At 72.1% G+C, this 15063-nt stretch overlaps 1 protein-coding gene across 4 annotated transcripts; it reads left to right on the top strand.

The window, feature by feature from the left end:
- Positions 1-731: 731 nt before the first annotated feature.
- On the top strand, positions 732-9258 carry MIDN (midnolin). 4 transcript variants are annotated; one of them, XM_071210014.1, is made up of 9 exons: positions 732-833; positions 1899-2542; positions 3483-3570; positions 3703-3765; positions 5521-5649; positions 5733-6035; positions 6142-6286; positions 6386-6658; positions 7262-9258. In XM_071210014.1, the coding sequence occupies exons 2-9, from the start codon at positions 2310-2312 to the stop codon at positions 7537-7539; spliced, it is 1512 nt and encodes a 503-aa protein (XP_071066115.1). In that variant the 5' UTR covers positions 732-833; positions 1899-2309; the 3' UTR covers positions 7540-9258. The 4 variants fall into 4 exon arrangements, with proteins under 4 accessions (XP_071066115.1, XP_071066116.1, XP_058138189.1 ...); XM_058282206.2 differs by having other exon boundaries at positions 739-833; positions 6139-6286; XM_071210015.1 differs by lacking the exon at positions 5521-5649 and having other exon boundaries at positions 735-833.
- The last annotated feature ends 5805 nt before the right edge of the window (positions 9259-15063 follow it).

Genomic DNA, 15063 nt, shown 5'->3' with positions numbered 1-15063 from the left:
GCCTGCAGGGGGAAACCGAGGCAGGGCCTACCAGACATGCCTGGTCCTGCCTGCTGCTGGCCGTGTGCCCCTTTCCTAGGCTGTAAGTAGGTAAGGGGTTGCGGGGTTGCCCCCCGCCCCGCTGGCTGCTGGTAACATCTTGGGCCCAAGGGAGCCCTGGCACCCCTAGGTGCCGGAGTGAGCCCTGCTGAGCTCGTCACGAGTTCACAGCTAAGTGGAGAAACTGAGGCCCAGGAGCAGGATGAGTTCCGCTGGGCGGCGTCCAGAGGGGCGCGGGGCCGGGTAATCGCACGATAAATGCCCTCTGAGGTCACCGTTAAGGGATGCGGAGGAGGCTGCGGGGCAGCTGGCCGGGGCACCCCAGCGCAGGCAGGTGACTCAGGGTCCCGGCCCCGCCCCCCGGCGGCGCCCCCAGGCGGAAGCACCGGCCAAGGCTGGCAGGAGACGGGGCAGGGAGCCCAGCTGGGCACCCCATGCCTTGGGGGCCCACGAGGGAGTCAACCGCGGCGCGGCGCCACCGGAGGTGCGCCCTAGTACAGGGGCGCCCAAGCCGCGCCCCCTCACCGCTCCTTCACGGGGCGGGCTTCGGGGGACGGGGACCCGGGCCCGACGGCGCCCCTGGTCTCTGGACTGCGGGCAGGGGCGGGGGCCGGCCTGCGTCATGGCCCTCTCCGGCCCCCGCCCCCTGCCCGCCCAAACTCCACCCCGAGGGAAGGCGGGAGGCGGCGCGGATAAAGGCTCCGGGGCCGCCCGCTGGGCCCCAGACCAGCCCGCCACCGCGCACCCCGGCCCCGGACGTGGGGCCTCGCAGGACAGTCGGGACGCCGGACCTGGTGAGTGGGGGGCGGGACCCTGGGGGCTAGAGGGGGATCGCCACCCCCAGGTTCTTAAAGTGCCCCCACGGCGCTTTGTTGTCGGGACAGGTGGGGTGAGGGTTGCTCCAGTCCCGCGAAGACCCCGGGGATGGGGGTGGGAGGGGCTCAGCCAGCCGCGCCGCCCCAGCCCGACCTCGGCCCCCGCCCCGCCCCCCGGGCACTCCCCCTCCTCGAGAGTGACCTTGAGCTAGTAGCCGCGCCGACGTCAGGTCCCTCAGCTCGGGGCCTCCAGGCCCGGACTGGGGAACGTCGGACCGCTCGCAGGACTCGCCCTGCGCCCGCAGCCCCGTACGGCAGCCCCCCTCCCGGGGCGGCCGCGGCGCCCCCTCCCCCGGGAGTCCGGGCCGCGCTTCCGGGCGGCGCCGGCAGAGGGCGCGCGGGCGCTGCTGACTCACCGCCGCCGGGAGCTGTGCGCGCGGGCGCAGCCGGGGACGCCGCGTCACGTCACGGCCCGGGCGGGCGCGTCTCGGGACACGGGCCCGGCCCGGGGGGGCTGGGGCGGGGGAGCGCGAGGTGGCACCGGCGGGGGGGGGGGGGGGAGGGTTGGCAGCGGCTCGGGCCACGTCACCCGGCCCCGCCCCCCGCGGCCCGGCTAGCGCCGGCCACGAGGCACGAGTCCCGCTCCGCTTCCGCTTGCGGCGGCTTCCCGGACGGGCGCGGCGGGGCGGCCCCGCGGCTTCCTGCCCCCGGACCCGGGACAATGGCCGCCGCCCCCGCCCCGCGCGGGGCCGCCCCCGGGAGGGCGCGGGCCCGAGCCCCCGGCGCCCGGCCCTTTGTTGCGGCGCCGGCCCTTATGAATGGCTGCGGCGCGGGCGGGGCGGGCGCGCGGGGGCGGGGCGCGGGCGGGGCCGGCCCACGTGGGGGGCCCGGCGGCGGCGCCCATTGGCTGCGGCGCGCGGCCGCCGGGCGCCGATTGGCCGGCGCGGGCCGGCGGAGTAAGTAGTGAATGGGAGGGGGCGGCGGCCCCGCCCCTTGGAACGTTGATACATTATAACTTTTTTTTCTTGTTACTTTCACCCCCAGATCTTGCGAGCGGCGGCGGCGGCTGTTGCTAAGGGAGGGGAAGCGCGGCCCGAGCGCAGCCGGCTCCGATCGCGGACGGCCGCCGCGGCGCCCCCTCCTCCGGGACCACCCCCGCGCCCGGCTCGCGGACGCCTCCCGCCCCCCGCGGTCTGAGCCGCGAGGTCGGCCCCCCAGCCCCCCCGGAAGGTGCCGGAGGAGCCGACGCCACCCCGGAGGCCCGCTCGGATTCTTGATCGGCCTGCTCTGGGACGTTTGCGGGGCGCGCGTGCATCGTGCCCCCGACCCCGCGCTCCCTCCGGACCTGGGCTCGGGGAGACCCCCACCCCGCCGGCGCAGCGAGGATTGGCGGCGCCCCGCGGACCCACGAGCCTGCTCCCCGGCGGCGGCGCAGCCCCCCAGCGCGGGCCGGGCATGGAGCCGCAGCCCGGCGGCGCCCGGAGCTGCCGGCGCGGGGCCCCGGGCGGCGCCTGCGAGCTGGGCCCGGCGGCCGAGGCGGCGCCCATGAGCCTGACCGTCCAGAGCACCACGGGCACCCGCTACGAGCTGTCCGTGCCGCCGGACGAGACGGTGGAGGGGCTGCGCAGGCGGCTGTCCCAGCGCCTCAAAGTGCCCAAGGAGCGCCTGGCGCTGCTCCACAAAGACACGTAGGTACCGAGCGCCGCCCCCGGCCCCCGGCCCCGGCCGCCCCCTCGGGCCCGGGGCGGGAACAAAGAGCGCGCCGCGCGGGGAAGGAAGGGGGGCGGCCAGACGGGGGGCGGGGGCGCGCGGCGCGCTCTCGGGCGCCCTCTGCTCGGCCTCGCCAGCCTCGGCCCCCTCCCCCGCCCGGGGTTGCTGCACAAAGGCGGCGCCGAGGCTCCCCCGGCCTGGCCTCCGCGGGCGCCCCCCCCCCCCCCCCCGCCCACGGGACGAGGCAGGAGCCTGCGGGGCTGCACGGGGGTCGCGGCCGCGGGGGTGGGTGCGGCGGCCGCCCCCTCCCCTCCCTGTGTCCCCGCGGCTTCCGCATCTGCTCGGCGGCCCCCTCCGCGTCTGTCTCGCTCTCCCCCCCCTGCGCTTCTCTGCCCCCCTTTGTTCTCACCACCGAGCGCTCCCGCAGCCTCCCACTGCCCTTGGTAGTTAAATCACCTCCCGCTCGGGGAGCCCTCCCCCGCAGGCCTCCGGGGACACGCAGTGTCCATCCCCAGCGGAGGGGCCCGGTGGGGGAGGGGAGGGAGGGGGAGGGTCTCCTTTGTCTGAGTGGTGGCGGTGGCCTGCGCCAGGCAGGGAGGGAGGAGGGGGCGGGGGCCCCTGGCGCCCACGACGACGGGCCCTGGGCCGCAGTTTGCAGGATCCCGGGCAGGGGCCGGCCTGGGGAGAGGGGTTCGCCAGGGGCATGTTGGGGGGCCAGGTGACTGTAAAGCGCTTCTCTCACCGGCAGGAGGTGGGCACAGGCCCCCACCCCCCACATCCCCGCCGCCTCCTGGACCTGGGCCGGGGAGGGTGGGAGCGTGTGGAGCCTGCCCCGCCGCCCGGCCCTCCCCCGCCGCTCCGCGCCCCGGCGGCTCCCGCAAGTCTCAGCCTCTTCCTTCCCCCCCCTCCCCCCCGCAGCCGGCTCAGCTCCGGGAAGCTGCAGGAGTCCGGCGTGGGGGATGGCAGCAAGCTGACCCTGGTGCCCACCGTGGAGGCCGGGCTCATGGTAAACGCCTGCCCCACGCGGCGCAGCCTCCGCGCCCCGGTCGCGCCGCCCCCGCCGGGACCCCTGCCCCGCCACGGCCCGTGGCCGCCCGGGAGGCTCGCTCAGGGCGCCCCTGTCCCCCTGTCTCTGCAGTCCCAGGCCTTCCGGCCCGAGCAGTCGGTGATGCAGGCCCTGGAGAGCTTGACCGAGACCCAGGTAAGATGCGGGGGGGCCCTCCAGGGCGGGGGCCGCCTGTGCTCCCAGGTGGCCTGTGGGGGAGGGGCGGGGACGCACCACCTCCTTCCTGCCAGCTCTCCCCACCGCCGACCTTGAGGGCTGCCCTGGGAGGGGAGAGGGCAGTGCTTTCCCAGACCTGCCTGCCGCCGGGGTGACCTTGGCCCGGGGCTCACCCCTGGGCCCTCGTCCCAGTGCACCCCCAGCCCTCAGCGCCCACTGCGGCTTCCCCGGAGCCCGAGGAAGTTTTTTCCTTTTTAGCATTTTGCCGGGAGGGGGAGGAGAGGGAGGCCCGGCTGGGGACACTCCTTCCGCCTTCCCCGACCTGAGCGGGTGGTGGGAGCCACCTCCCCTCCTCCCTCCCCACTCAGTGCCCTTTGTTCTCAGTCCTGGGGGGGGGGGGGGGGCCAGGGCCAGGCAGGAGGTCGGGGAAGCAGGGAAGCGTTCCAGAGGGGGGCCCGGCGGGCGCGGGGTGGCGGCGGCGTCTGCCCCGCCTCTCCCCCTTTTTCTGGCGGGCCCTGCTCGGCCGCGGGCCCCTGGACGCCTCCCAGGAGGCAGGAGGCCGCACCGCGCTCCTCCGCCCCAGAGGGTGGGGGCAGCAGGCCAGGGTGGGGGCAGCAGGCCGCTGCCCGCCCAGGCGAGGGGGCGGGAGGCTGACGGGCCTCCCCAGCCGGGGCGGCGAGAAACCTGCTGGGCCGCTTCTGCGCGTTCCTTCCCTGCCCCCCTCGGCGCGCGTGGGGCCGCCGCGGGGACGGGTGCCAGGAGCCGGGGGGTGGGTCTGGGGTCAGGGGAGCGGGTGAGAGGCCTGGGGGGGGCCGCCGCACGTGACTCCCTAGGGACAGACGGGAGCGGGCGGGGGAGGCTGCGGTTGGCAGGGGTCCCCGGCTGTGTTTGGTTCGCACCCGCCCGGGGTGTCTGCGTCAGGAGGGGGGGCCAGGCGACTGGGCTCCCCAGGGCCGCTTCCCGCCTGGCACGGAGTCCTGCCCACCCATCCGCCCTCCCCGGGGAGGAAGTTGCGGGGCGGGGGGGAGGGTTGGGCCTCTGCCGCTCCAGGGAAGCCACCCTGAGCCTTTCCTGCCAGGGGGGCCTTGGGGTCGGGGCGGTGCCCCACTGCCCCCCCCCCGGCGGCCCCCGTGCAGAGCTGGTTCCGCCCGCCGCCCGCTGCCCGCCGAGGGCTGCGAGGAGGAGGACGCAGTTGGTTCTGAGTCACCCCCGGCCTGCGTCACTTCTCAGAAACCTCCGCCCCCCCACCCCGGCCCCTGGGGAGCACCCGGCCATGGCCAGGCCCCAGAGGAGGGGACCTAGGAGCCGCCAGTTCGGGGGGGGGGCCCGCAGCGCCCCCCAGGCCTGCTGCCCGGGTGGCATGGTTCCTCAGCTTCCCAGGGGCCACCTCGGGGGAGCTTGGGCCCCAGGAGACACTCAGGGCCTCCTTCCCCAGCCCTGCCCCGCCCAGGACAGATAAATATTTATCTTGAGAAAGCAAAGGTTAGGACAAAAGAATTTGTCCAGGAATTCCACCCACTCCCTGGCCAGATGGCCTCAGTGGGAGGGGGCTGAGCTGGGCCCCCCTCCCCCCTCCACAGGCCGAGAGGGCGAAGGAGGGGCGCATGAGGGTCATCTGAGGGCAGTGACCTCTGGCTGGGCCCTGCCCCCTCTGGCCTCGGTTTCCCCTTTCAAGAACCAACCCGGCCAGGGTGGGCCAGGCCCCCCGTCTGACGCGCCTCTGTCCCCCCACAGCCCCCAGCGGCACCCGGGCCGGGCCGGGCTGGCCGAGGCAGCCTCCGGAAATACCGATTCATTTTATTTAAGCGTCCGTGGCACCGACAGGGACCCCAGAGCCCAGAGCGGGGCGGCGAGAGGCCCCAGGTCACACAGCGCGGGGGGCCGGGCTGGGCCGGGCTGGGGGCGCCGCGGGCCGAAGCCCGGGGCTGACGGGACACTCCCCGCAGGTCAGTGACTTCCTGTCGGGCCGCTCGCCACTGACCCTGGCGCTGCGCGTGGGTGACCACATGATGTTCGTCCAGCTGCAGCTCGCCTCCCAGCACGCCCCTCTCCAGCACCGCCATGTGCTCGCAGCCGCCGCGGCCCGAGGAGACCCCAGCTTAGCCACACCTCCCGTGCCCTCGCCCTGCCGGCCGGTGTCCAGCGCCACCCGTGTCCCCCCGGTGCCTGCCAGTCCTGCCCCTGCATCCCCCTCGCCCGTCACAGCCGGCTCCTTCCGATCCCATGCGGCCTCCACCACCTGCCCCGAGGTGAGGCAGGGGAAGGGCTAGCCTCGGAACCTGAAGGTGGGCTATCCCAGACCCTCGGCCGCCCCCCCCCACGCATGCTCACACGCCCGACTCCCCCTTTCAGCAGATGGACTGCTCCCCGCCTGCCAGCAGCGGCGCCAGCACCACGTCCACCCCCGGGGGCAGCCCCACCCCCCGTACCCGCAAGCCGGGCGCCGTCATCGAGAGTTTCGTGAACCACGCCCCAGGAGTCTTCTCAGGGACCTTTTCCGGTGGGTATCACAGCCCCCCGCGCGACAATGCGCCCGTGCGCTCATCCCCCACCACCCCGGGGGCCCGCCCGCTCACCGTGCTCCCCGCCCCCCGCGCAGGCACGCTGCACCCCAACTGCCAGGACAGCAGCGGGCGGCCGCGCCGCGACATCGGCACGGTCCTGCAGATCCTCAACGATCTCCTGAGCGCCACGCGGCAGTACCAGGGCATGCCGCCCTCCCTGACGCAGCTGCGCTGCCACGCCCAGTGCTCGCCCACCTCGCCGGCCCCCGGCCTCGCCCCCAAGTCTACCTCCTGTGAGAAGCTGCCGGCCGCGCCGCCCGCCGCCCCGCTGCAGGCCCAGAGCCAGCTCCGCGTGTGCAAGCCGCCCGGTGAGTGGCCCCCGGCCTCAAGGGGCCTCTGTGTGCAGGGGCAGCTGACCCGCCTGGGGGGCTGCGGAGCAACCAGCTGCCGCGCGCCCCCCCCTTTCTGTCCGGGCGTGGAGAAAAGGGAGCGTCTGTGTTCAGACACAAAGTATCCTTGTCCGCTCCCGGGGAGGGGGTTCCGTCCGACTTCCTCCTTGCCCCCCTCATTTGGGATCCTTTTGAATGGACAAGTCAGGCCTGCCAGGGTGAGGAGGGGGCCGGAGCACCCGAGCAGTGGGGGGACCTGGGAGAGGCGAGGACCCGCTTACTTCCCATCCGGGGTCACGCGTGTGGACTAATAACCGCCTTCTCCCGGTGGGCGCCCCGGGCTCCCCGGCCTCCGTGGCCCAGTAGGAAAGAATCTGTTTTCATGCCTCATAAAGGAGGGAAACTGAGGCACGAGCCTGGAGTGCCCAGAGGGCCTCAGCTGCCCGTGGCCCTGGTGTGCCCGTTTCCAGGGAAGGTGGGCAAGCACCCAGCTGAGAGCCGCTTGCTCAGGGGTCTGCCGCATTTTGGGGGTTCCAGGGAGGGGGGGTGCCCGGGAGTCACAGGCGGCTCCCTCCTCCACAGGGGACCGACTGCGACAGACGGAAAACCGTGCCACGCGCTGCAAGGTGGAGCGCCTGCAGCTGCTGCTCCAGCAGAAGCGGCTGCGCCGGAAGGCACGGCGCGACGCCCGGGGCCCCTACCACTGGCCGTCCAGCCGCAAGGCCGGCCGCAGCGACAGCGGCAGCGGCGGGGGTGGCGGCGGGCCCAGCGAGGCCGCCGGCCTGGGCCTGGACTTCGAGGACTCCGTCTGGAAACCCGAGGTCAACCCCGACATCAAGTCCGAGTTCGTGGTGGCCTAGAGACGGCGGCCCTTGCCCCTCACAGCCCGGCCCCGGGCAGCCAGGGACGCCGGTGGGCGGGAAGCGCAGCGGGCGGCGGGAGCCCGGCCGCCCCCACCCTCTCCTTCCTCTCCTTCCTTCCCTTCCGCGTCCACCTTTTTTTTTTTTATTCTCCACCGTGGTTTCCCAGCCGTCCCTCCGGCACTTCCCCAGCCCTTCCTCCCCTCCCAGCCTCGCCGGCCCGCCCACCTTCCCCAGCTCCAAATATGTAGCAGCCCTCCCAGATGGCGGGGAGAGGGGGGGGAGGCAGGAAGCCGCCCCCATCCCCTTCCTTGCCGCCTCTCCCCCCCCCCCATTCAGGTTTTAAGTCAAAATGTAGATGCCTCATTATGCACTTTACAGACAGGGGAGGGGAGCAGGTCGGCCCGGGCCCCCCCGCCGGGCCCTCAGGACCCCCACCCCGGCTTTGAGACAAAAACGAATTGAGAAACCCACTCCAGCCACCCGGGGCCGCTTTCTCTCTCTCTTCCACGTCTGTTCTTTTTTTCTCTCTCTGGTCTCTTTCCATTGGCCTCTTTTTTTTTCTTTTTTCTGTTTTTGTTTTTCAGGAAGAGGGAGAGGGGAGAGGTGGCCGAGGGCCTGCCTTGGGGTTTGGGTGGGGGGGGAGTCAGACCCTCTCCTGCCCAGAAAGGAAACAGGGGGTGAACCCCCTCTCCTTCACTGTGCTATTTCCTCCAACTCCACCCCTCTGCCCCTGCCCCCCTGGTTTTCTGCCCCCCTCCTGCCTGAGCTTGGGGTATTTATAGACTTCACTTTCTGACTGAGCCAAACAGGTTGGGATCTCCTGGAAGGCAGGAGCCAAGGCTGGGGGCCAGGGGGGAGCCCCCCACCCCCACCCCTTTTGCCAGTCCCCACCTTGGGCCGGGGGGCTGTGCTGTGGGGGTGGGTGGGCGCCGGCAGCCTGCAGTGGGGTGCTGAGCTGTGAATCCCCTAGGTGGGGACAACGCCAGAGAGCATTAACCCCGGGGGGGTCGCTGCTGGTTTAATTAGGACCCCCCCACACTCAGTGCCCGCTCTGGGGCCGCGGGCCCCCGCAGCAGATGGGGCTTCGCTGCGGCCACTCCGCCGGGGGTGGGCTGCCTTTCCGACTCACTTCGTTCTGTTTTTTACTAATGGCTAGGCACTGGGGCCCGGGCGCTGGCCCGGGGTGCCGGTCTCTGTCCTCCGTGTCCCCGGCCTGTCCCCCACCCGCCCCGTAGCTGAACCCCAGGCCCTTGCCCGCCCTCCCCGCCCTGCGTTTCATCGTAATGGTTTCAGATGTGAACATGTGTTACTGTAGCTCCGTAAATTTTTTTGTGGGGGGGGTGGGCGGGCAGGGAGGGGTCCAGATTTGGTTTGTTTTTTGTTTTCCAAAAAAAAAAAAAAATAGGAGAAAAAGGGGGCGGGTTTGTTTTTTGACTATTTAAATGTGTGTTCTGTTTTTGTTTTTTAACGATTTTTAATTAACGGCTGTGCCTCCGCGGGTCTGAGGGTGGAGGCCCCTGGCAGGAATCCACCCGCCCCCCCCACCCATGCCAGGGCCCCCCCCCCAGAAAGCATTACCTGCCCTCAGGGGTTGGGCTGTGGGGGGTCCGGGTGCCCTGCGGGAGTTTCCTGTATGAAAACGTGAAATTGAGAAAGAAAAAAAAAAGATGACACAAACACCATGATTTCAAGTAATAAACAGAAAACGAAACACAAGCGAAGGCCCTGCGTGCTGCTGGGGGGGCCGCCTGTCCCCGGGGGGGCGGGAGCAGGCGTCGCACAGCAGGGAGTGGGCGATGGGAAGTGGGGCCCAGGCCGCAGCGGGTGCGGGCTCAGGAGCCGTTCCCACGCCCCTCCCTGGCCGGGCGGGGAGGGGGCAGGAAGCCGGGGCGGGCAGGGAGGGGCCGGCCACTTCCCGCTCCCAGGGCGGAAGGCCGCAGGGCGTGGGGGCACGGGCCTACCCGCAGCCCAGCGACCCGGCCCCCTGGCGCCTGCGGCCTCGAGGTCGTTCTTGGAGCCCTGGCCACCCACACGCGGCCCTGTTTCTCAGCCACAGGTGTGGGCGGGGGCTCGACCCCACAAGCCCGGGAACTGTGCAGCCCTGTTCTTGCTGGAGTCTCCCTGCCGTCTGGCTTGCTGCAGAAGCTCCCGGGCCCCCCGGCGGGGGGACGCCACCAGGCCTGCGTGGCCCCACCTGGTGATGGGCACCCCCGGCCTGTGTTCAAGGTCTCCGGGTGGGACTGACCCCGAGTGACCTCTTGGTCCCCGGAGGCCACACCCAGCCTTGCCTTGCCAGCCAGGACAGCAGCCATCCCCAGGCCTTTGACCGGACTGTGCCCTGGGCCACGACACCGCCCTGGCGCTCCCTGGCCACCTGGCCCTGGCTAGACCCTGACGCCTGGCCCTTCCCTGTCGGCGCCCCCCCACCCCAGCCCAGCGCTCCGTGAGCCCGGGCCAGGGCTGCGGCCTCTCGGGGCGCAAGCGTCCCCCACCTGGAGGCTGGGCAGACTGGACAGTGGGGGTCTGGTGTCACTGGCCGTGGAGTTTGCGACCTGATAGAAGGGACTGCTGCCATTTTAGAGGCCAGGTGTGTGACCGCCTCTCGCCCCACCTGATTTCTAGCAGCCCCCAAGGGGAACCCTGGGGGAACCTCCTGCCCCTGCCACGGGCCGTCACCCCAAATCATCCAGCACCCAAGCAGGGAGGAGGAAGTCAGGTGAGCTCGGCCCCTCCCCCCACAGTCCCTGGCTTTGAATGCGCAGCGTGTCCAGCGGGTCCGGTGGGCAGGGCCAGGGGCTGCAAGTGCGGGTGGGACCCCTCAGTTCTGCTCCCCAGCCTCCAAATGGACACAGCCCCAGGGTGCAGGCCACGGCTGGGTGCTGAGGTCACCGTGCCCTCCCTGCCCCAGGGCCGGTGGGAGGCGAGAAAGGAGGCTGACTGACCCAGTGGGCCTTGGCTGCCTGTCCAGGACTCCCGTCTGCCCAGTCCGGGTGTTGGAGGGGTCGCGGCCCTGCGCGGGGGCTGGATCTGATGGGCCAGGGCACAGCCTGGGGGGGTCCCGGAGTCGTTACCGAGCCGAGCCTCTGCTCCCCGCGCAGGCCCCAGCGCACACACCAGCCCCGGGAGGGTGCAGCGGCCCGAGGGGCGCGGGGAGTGGGCCACGCGTAGGTTGCGAGGCATGGAAAGGTAAACTGAGGCGCAGGCAGAGCAGCACTTCCGGGATCACAGGGGGCGGGGTCGGCCCTGCACCACCCCTCCCCCCATTGAGGAAAAAGTTGAATGGGAGGGGGCGGCCACCGGAAACCCGCGGGGACGGAAACGAGGTTTCCAGGGCAACACGCCGCGAACGAGCCTGACGTCACCGCGGGAAGGGCGCCCCGCCCGCCCCCGTTCGGGCGTCGGAGGCCCAGGCCCCGCCCACCCACGGAAGGTGCCTTCTCATTGGTGGGGGCGACGTTCGCTTCTCTTCAAGCACCAATGGCACCGCGGGCTTGCCGCCCCGAGGCGGGACTCAGGCTGCCGGGGCTGAGTGCGCACGCGCGCGCTCGCGGAGGCGCCGCGCCCCTCCCCCCGCGTCTGTGAACTTGGGGGCGGGAGAGGCAGCCGCGGGGCTGACGGCGGCGCCGGGCCGGGCCGGGCGAGGGGGCGTACCTGGGGGCGCCGCACGTGGACCCCCTGCACGGGCACGCGCACGTGCGCCGTGCTGGCACAGCCGGCGTTTCCTGCTGCTCCCCGCCTAGGGGCGCCCCGAAGGAGCGGGGCCCGGGGGCGAGGCTGGTCGAGGGCGGAGGCAAACGGCAGGGTGTCCCGGCGGGTGCAAAGACCCGGGGGCCGCGCCTCGGCGGAGGCAAGGCTCCGGTGGGGGTCCCCCGCCTGAGAACGGAGGCGGACCGGCGCCAGGGTCCCCGGGGGTGGGGGCGGCAAAGGTGGGGGTGGGCCCGCGACGCCGGGGTCTCAGGGCCTTCCCCGGGGGGGCGGTGGGGAGGCTTGGGAAATGGGTGCGTGGTGGTCTGGCGGGGGCTCCAGGAGCAGGGAGGGCCCGGGGGACGGAGTGGGGTGGCAGGACTGCCCCTCGCCAGCCACCCGGCCGTGGGCTCCCAGAGAACAGGGTGGGCTTTTGCCAGAGGGTGGGGTGGGGGGCACGTCAGAGGAGTGAATGTCGGCCTAAAGAAAAAGTTGGTCTGAGGCTAGCCCCTGAGGCTAGCCTGGGAAGAAGGCGAGGCCAGATTTCGACGGGGGCTGGCCGCCTGGACGGCGCTTCTGCCCCGCGGGGGTGGCTTCTCGGGTGGGCAGAGCTCTGGGCACGGGCAGCCGTGGGCGGCAGGAGCGCACAGGCCGGGCGTTCCGCGGGGGCCCGGCGCCCCCCATGGGCACGGTGGGCGGGCTCGCGGTGCCGGGGGCGGCGGGCGGGGTGGCTTGGGGTGGGCAGCGGGGAGGAGCCGGCCCCGGGCGCAGACGCCCCCGCGGGCGTGGGCAGGACCCGCCCTCCTCCAGAGGCGCCGTAGACCTGGGAGTTGCTAAACTCCTGGCGGAGGCTGGCACGCCGCCGCCCCGCGACCCCGCCCAGGAGTCTGGCTCCGACCCCACCCCCGGGCCGCCCAGGCCTGGGGGGCAAGGAGCAGGCGGCCTGGGGTGGCACCTGGGACAGGTGAGCGGCCCAGCCTCCCAGGTGGGGGAGGGGCGCCGGTCCCTGGGGTCTCCCGGCTCTGCCCTGTCATTGCCAGCGCCTTCCCTGTCCCTGCCTCTCTGCCACCCACCCCCGTTCCCCGTGCCGGCCCCGGCGGTCTCTCTCTCCTCCCTCTGTCTGTCTCTCCGCCCCCCCCCCCTCGGTTCCCCTGCCCCGCGCCTTTTCCCTGCTCTTCCTGCTCGTCTCTGCAGCCCTTCCCTATTTCTGTCCCCATCGTCCCTGGCGTGTTCTGCTATTTTCGTCCCTTGCTGTCGCTGTCCCACCAGCTCCGAGTCCCCCCCCTCCCCCACTTCCGTCCCCTCTGGGGGGGGGCCCCCCTCCCTCACCCGGCGTGCATTCCAGCCGCCACCCCCGCCTGCAACCCCTCCCCGGAGCCAGCTGCTGCCTTGGGGGCCAGGGGCTGGAGGGCGGGGGCGGGCACCCCCCCCAGCCCCCTGGAATGTGGGCGGGGCCGGCCCCTGCTAGGGGGGTCTGCACGCCTCACACCCGGACACCCAGGCCAGCCAGCACCGCACCCCGGAACGCCCCCGCGTTCTGCAAGACTGCTTGAACCCCCGCTGTGTGCAAGGCTTTGGCTCTCAACGTGGCATTCCAGGTGCACCCACGCACACACACACTTCAAACCAGCCCCCAACCCCACCCTCAGGTGCACCCCACCTGCCCACCTGCCGGGCCCTCCAGCAAGCCAGCCCCCCATTCTCACCCCGAGCCATGACCTGCCTTAAGGAAAGCCCAGAAGAGTAAGTCACACCTGGCTACCCCTCCGCAAACACACAGACACCCCTGCCCCCAAACATGCCAGGGCGGGGGGTCACCCGGAAGATGCTTCAGCCACAAATACCGCCTACTCATCCTCCTTGGTTGCAGGCCCTTGGTCCCAGTCTAGCTGCCCTGGGTGGGGGACAGGTGTGTGTGCGTGCACAGCCCTACAGGAGGGGGGCAGGTGTGTGCACAGCCCTATCAGAGGGGCATAGGTGTGTGTGTGTGCACAGCCCTGCTGGGATAGGTGTGTGTGTGTGCACAGCCCTGCTGGCGGGACAGGTGTGTGTGTGCACAGTCCTGCTGGGGGGACAGGTGTGCACAGCCCCGACTTTGCTCCACGGAACGCCTTTCTGTTGCCACTGGTGAGATGGAGGAGGGGCTGACGCCTAGAAACTGGAGCCCAAGGGGACACTGCGTTTCCCACAAGGGAAAGAGCAGTGACACGCCGGCCCTCTGCGGGGCTGGCCTCCGCGGCCACTCCGCGGCCGGCGCTTCTCATGGGTGACCCCGTGGGGTGCCGCTGCTTGGGCCCCCTCTCAGAGGAAGCACAGGGGGTCCAGAGGGGCCTTGGCACCACCTGCCCGTACGGGTGGACCCTGGGCCACGGCTGCCCGAGGGGTCCCCACCTGTGCGGTCCCAGGTGGGTCCTTCCGCACGCGTCCCGTGGGGGTGTTTGCCGGCGTGCACATACGTTCTCCAGCGCGTCCCTGCGGCCGGGCCCCCGCACCTGCCCTAGGTGTGGGCGACTCGGGGACGGCCCAAGCCCCAAGGTGGGTCTCCCTGGAGCCGCTGGCGCTTGCAGAGCTGGTGGGCGAGGGACAGCCCCGCCCGTGGGCCCTGCTCAGGCATGCGGTCGAGTGGGCGCGCCGGGCTGCTGTGGGGCCCGCCACCCCTGCCCCTGGGGGTCTCCGGACCCCTGCCCTTGCTGAGCCAGAGGCCACCCCGGGGTCTCCGTGGTCTCCTGTGAGTCTGCGCACCCACGAGCCCTGGCATTCCGCAGGCACTTAACGCTTGAGCGTGAATGCGTGTCACTGCACGTTTGCCGGCCTGTCCGTGCCTCGGTTTCCCTCCCTGCCAGGGATCCCCATGCGGGTCTCCGGGGGCACGAAGGAAACAGAACGCGCACATGTGCGCTTGGCCCATGTGCGGGGCGCTGCGGCTCGGGATGTGTCCGCGGCACGTGCCCGATGTGTGCTGCCGTGCGTGGTGGTCTCCCTGGCACCGGCCCGCGCACATGTGGCACATCCTGGGTGTGCTGAGTGCCCGGCCTGGGCGGGAGGCGTGGGGCCTCGGCAGCCGGCACATTCCTGGGCTGTGACGCAGGCCTGCGGGGAGGGGGTGAGTCAGGGAGCGTCAGCCCCCACGCCCTGCGTGGGGACCCCCTCCAAACACCAGGAGGCGGCCTGAGCCCTGCCTGGCGGCAGGCGGCTGAGCCGTGCATTCCCACCTCCCTGGGCCTCCCAGGGACCTGGCTGCCCTCACCTGCTGGAGCAGGTGGGGAGGGGAGGGCAGGTTCAGCCTTCCCCTGCGGCACTTGTGGTCCCTGTGGCCTCACCTCCTCTCCCCCCGAGGCCCCCCAGCTGCTGGCGCCGCAGGCGGGCCCAGCCCCGGGGCCTGAGTCATGCCACCCAGCCTGGCACTTGTGCTCTGGGGTCCCTGCTCGCCCGAGTCACCCACCCGCAGCCCTGGCCACGGCTGCTCCCGGTCTCGCCCCCAGCCATCTCGCCCCCGCTTTCGGCGCGCGCACACGGAAAGAAACCGGTTTCCACTGCCGCATACCCACACGCGAGTGGTTTCGGGCACACACTTCCATGACCGTGGGCACGCTCCCCCCACCCAAGCACATCTCGAGTCGTCCTTGCTTGTCCGCGGGGGTCCCCGCGGGTCCCCGTCGACATCTCCCGCCCACGGGCACGCAAGGGCACGCACCCGCCCGCATCTCCTGCCCTCAGCCCCCGCGCTGGGCCCCGCGGATCTGGGCCAGGACGGCCCCACTTCCGCGTCTCCGCAGGCGGCCGCCAGGGGCACGGCAGGGGCCCCGCGCATGGCCGGGAGGGGGCGGTAATTGAGCG

The sequence above is a fragment of the Dasypus novemcinctus genome, chromosome 19 (genome assembly GCF_030445035.2).
Source record: "Dasypus novemcinctus isolate mDasNov1 chromosome 19, mDasNov1.1.hap2, whole genome shotgun sequence".
Lineage (NCBI taxonomy): Eukaryota > Metazoa > Chordata > Mammalia > Cingulata > Dasypodidae > Dasypus > Dasypus novemcinctus.
Note: the sequence above shows the minus strand (reverse complement) of the source record. Positions and strands in the feature narration are given on the sequence as shown.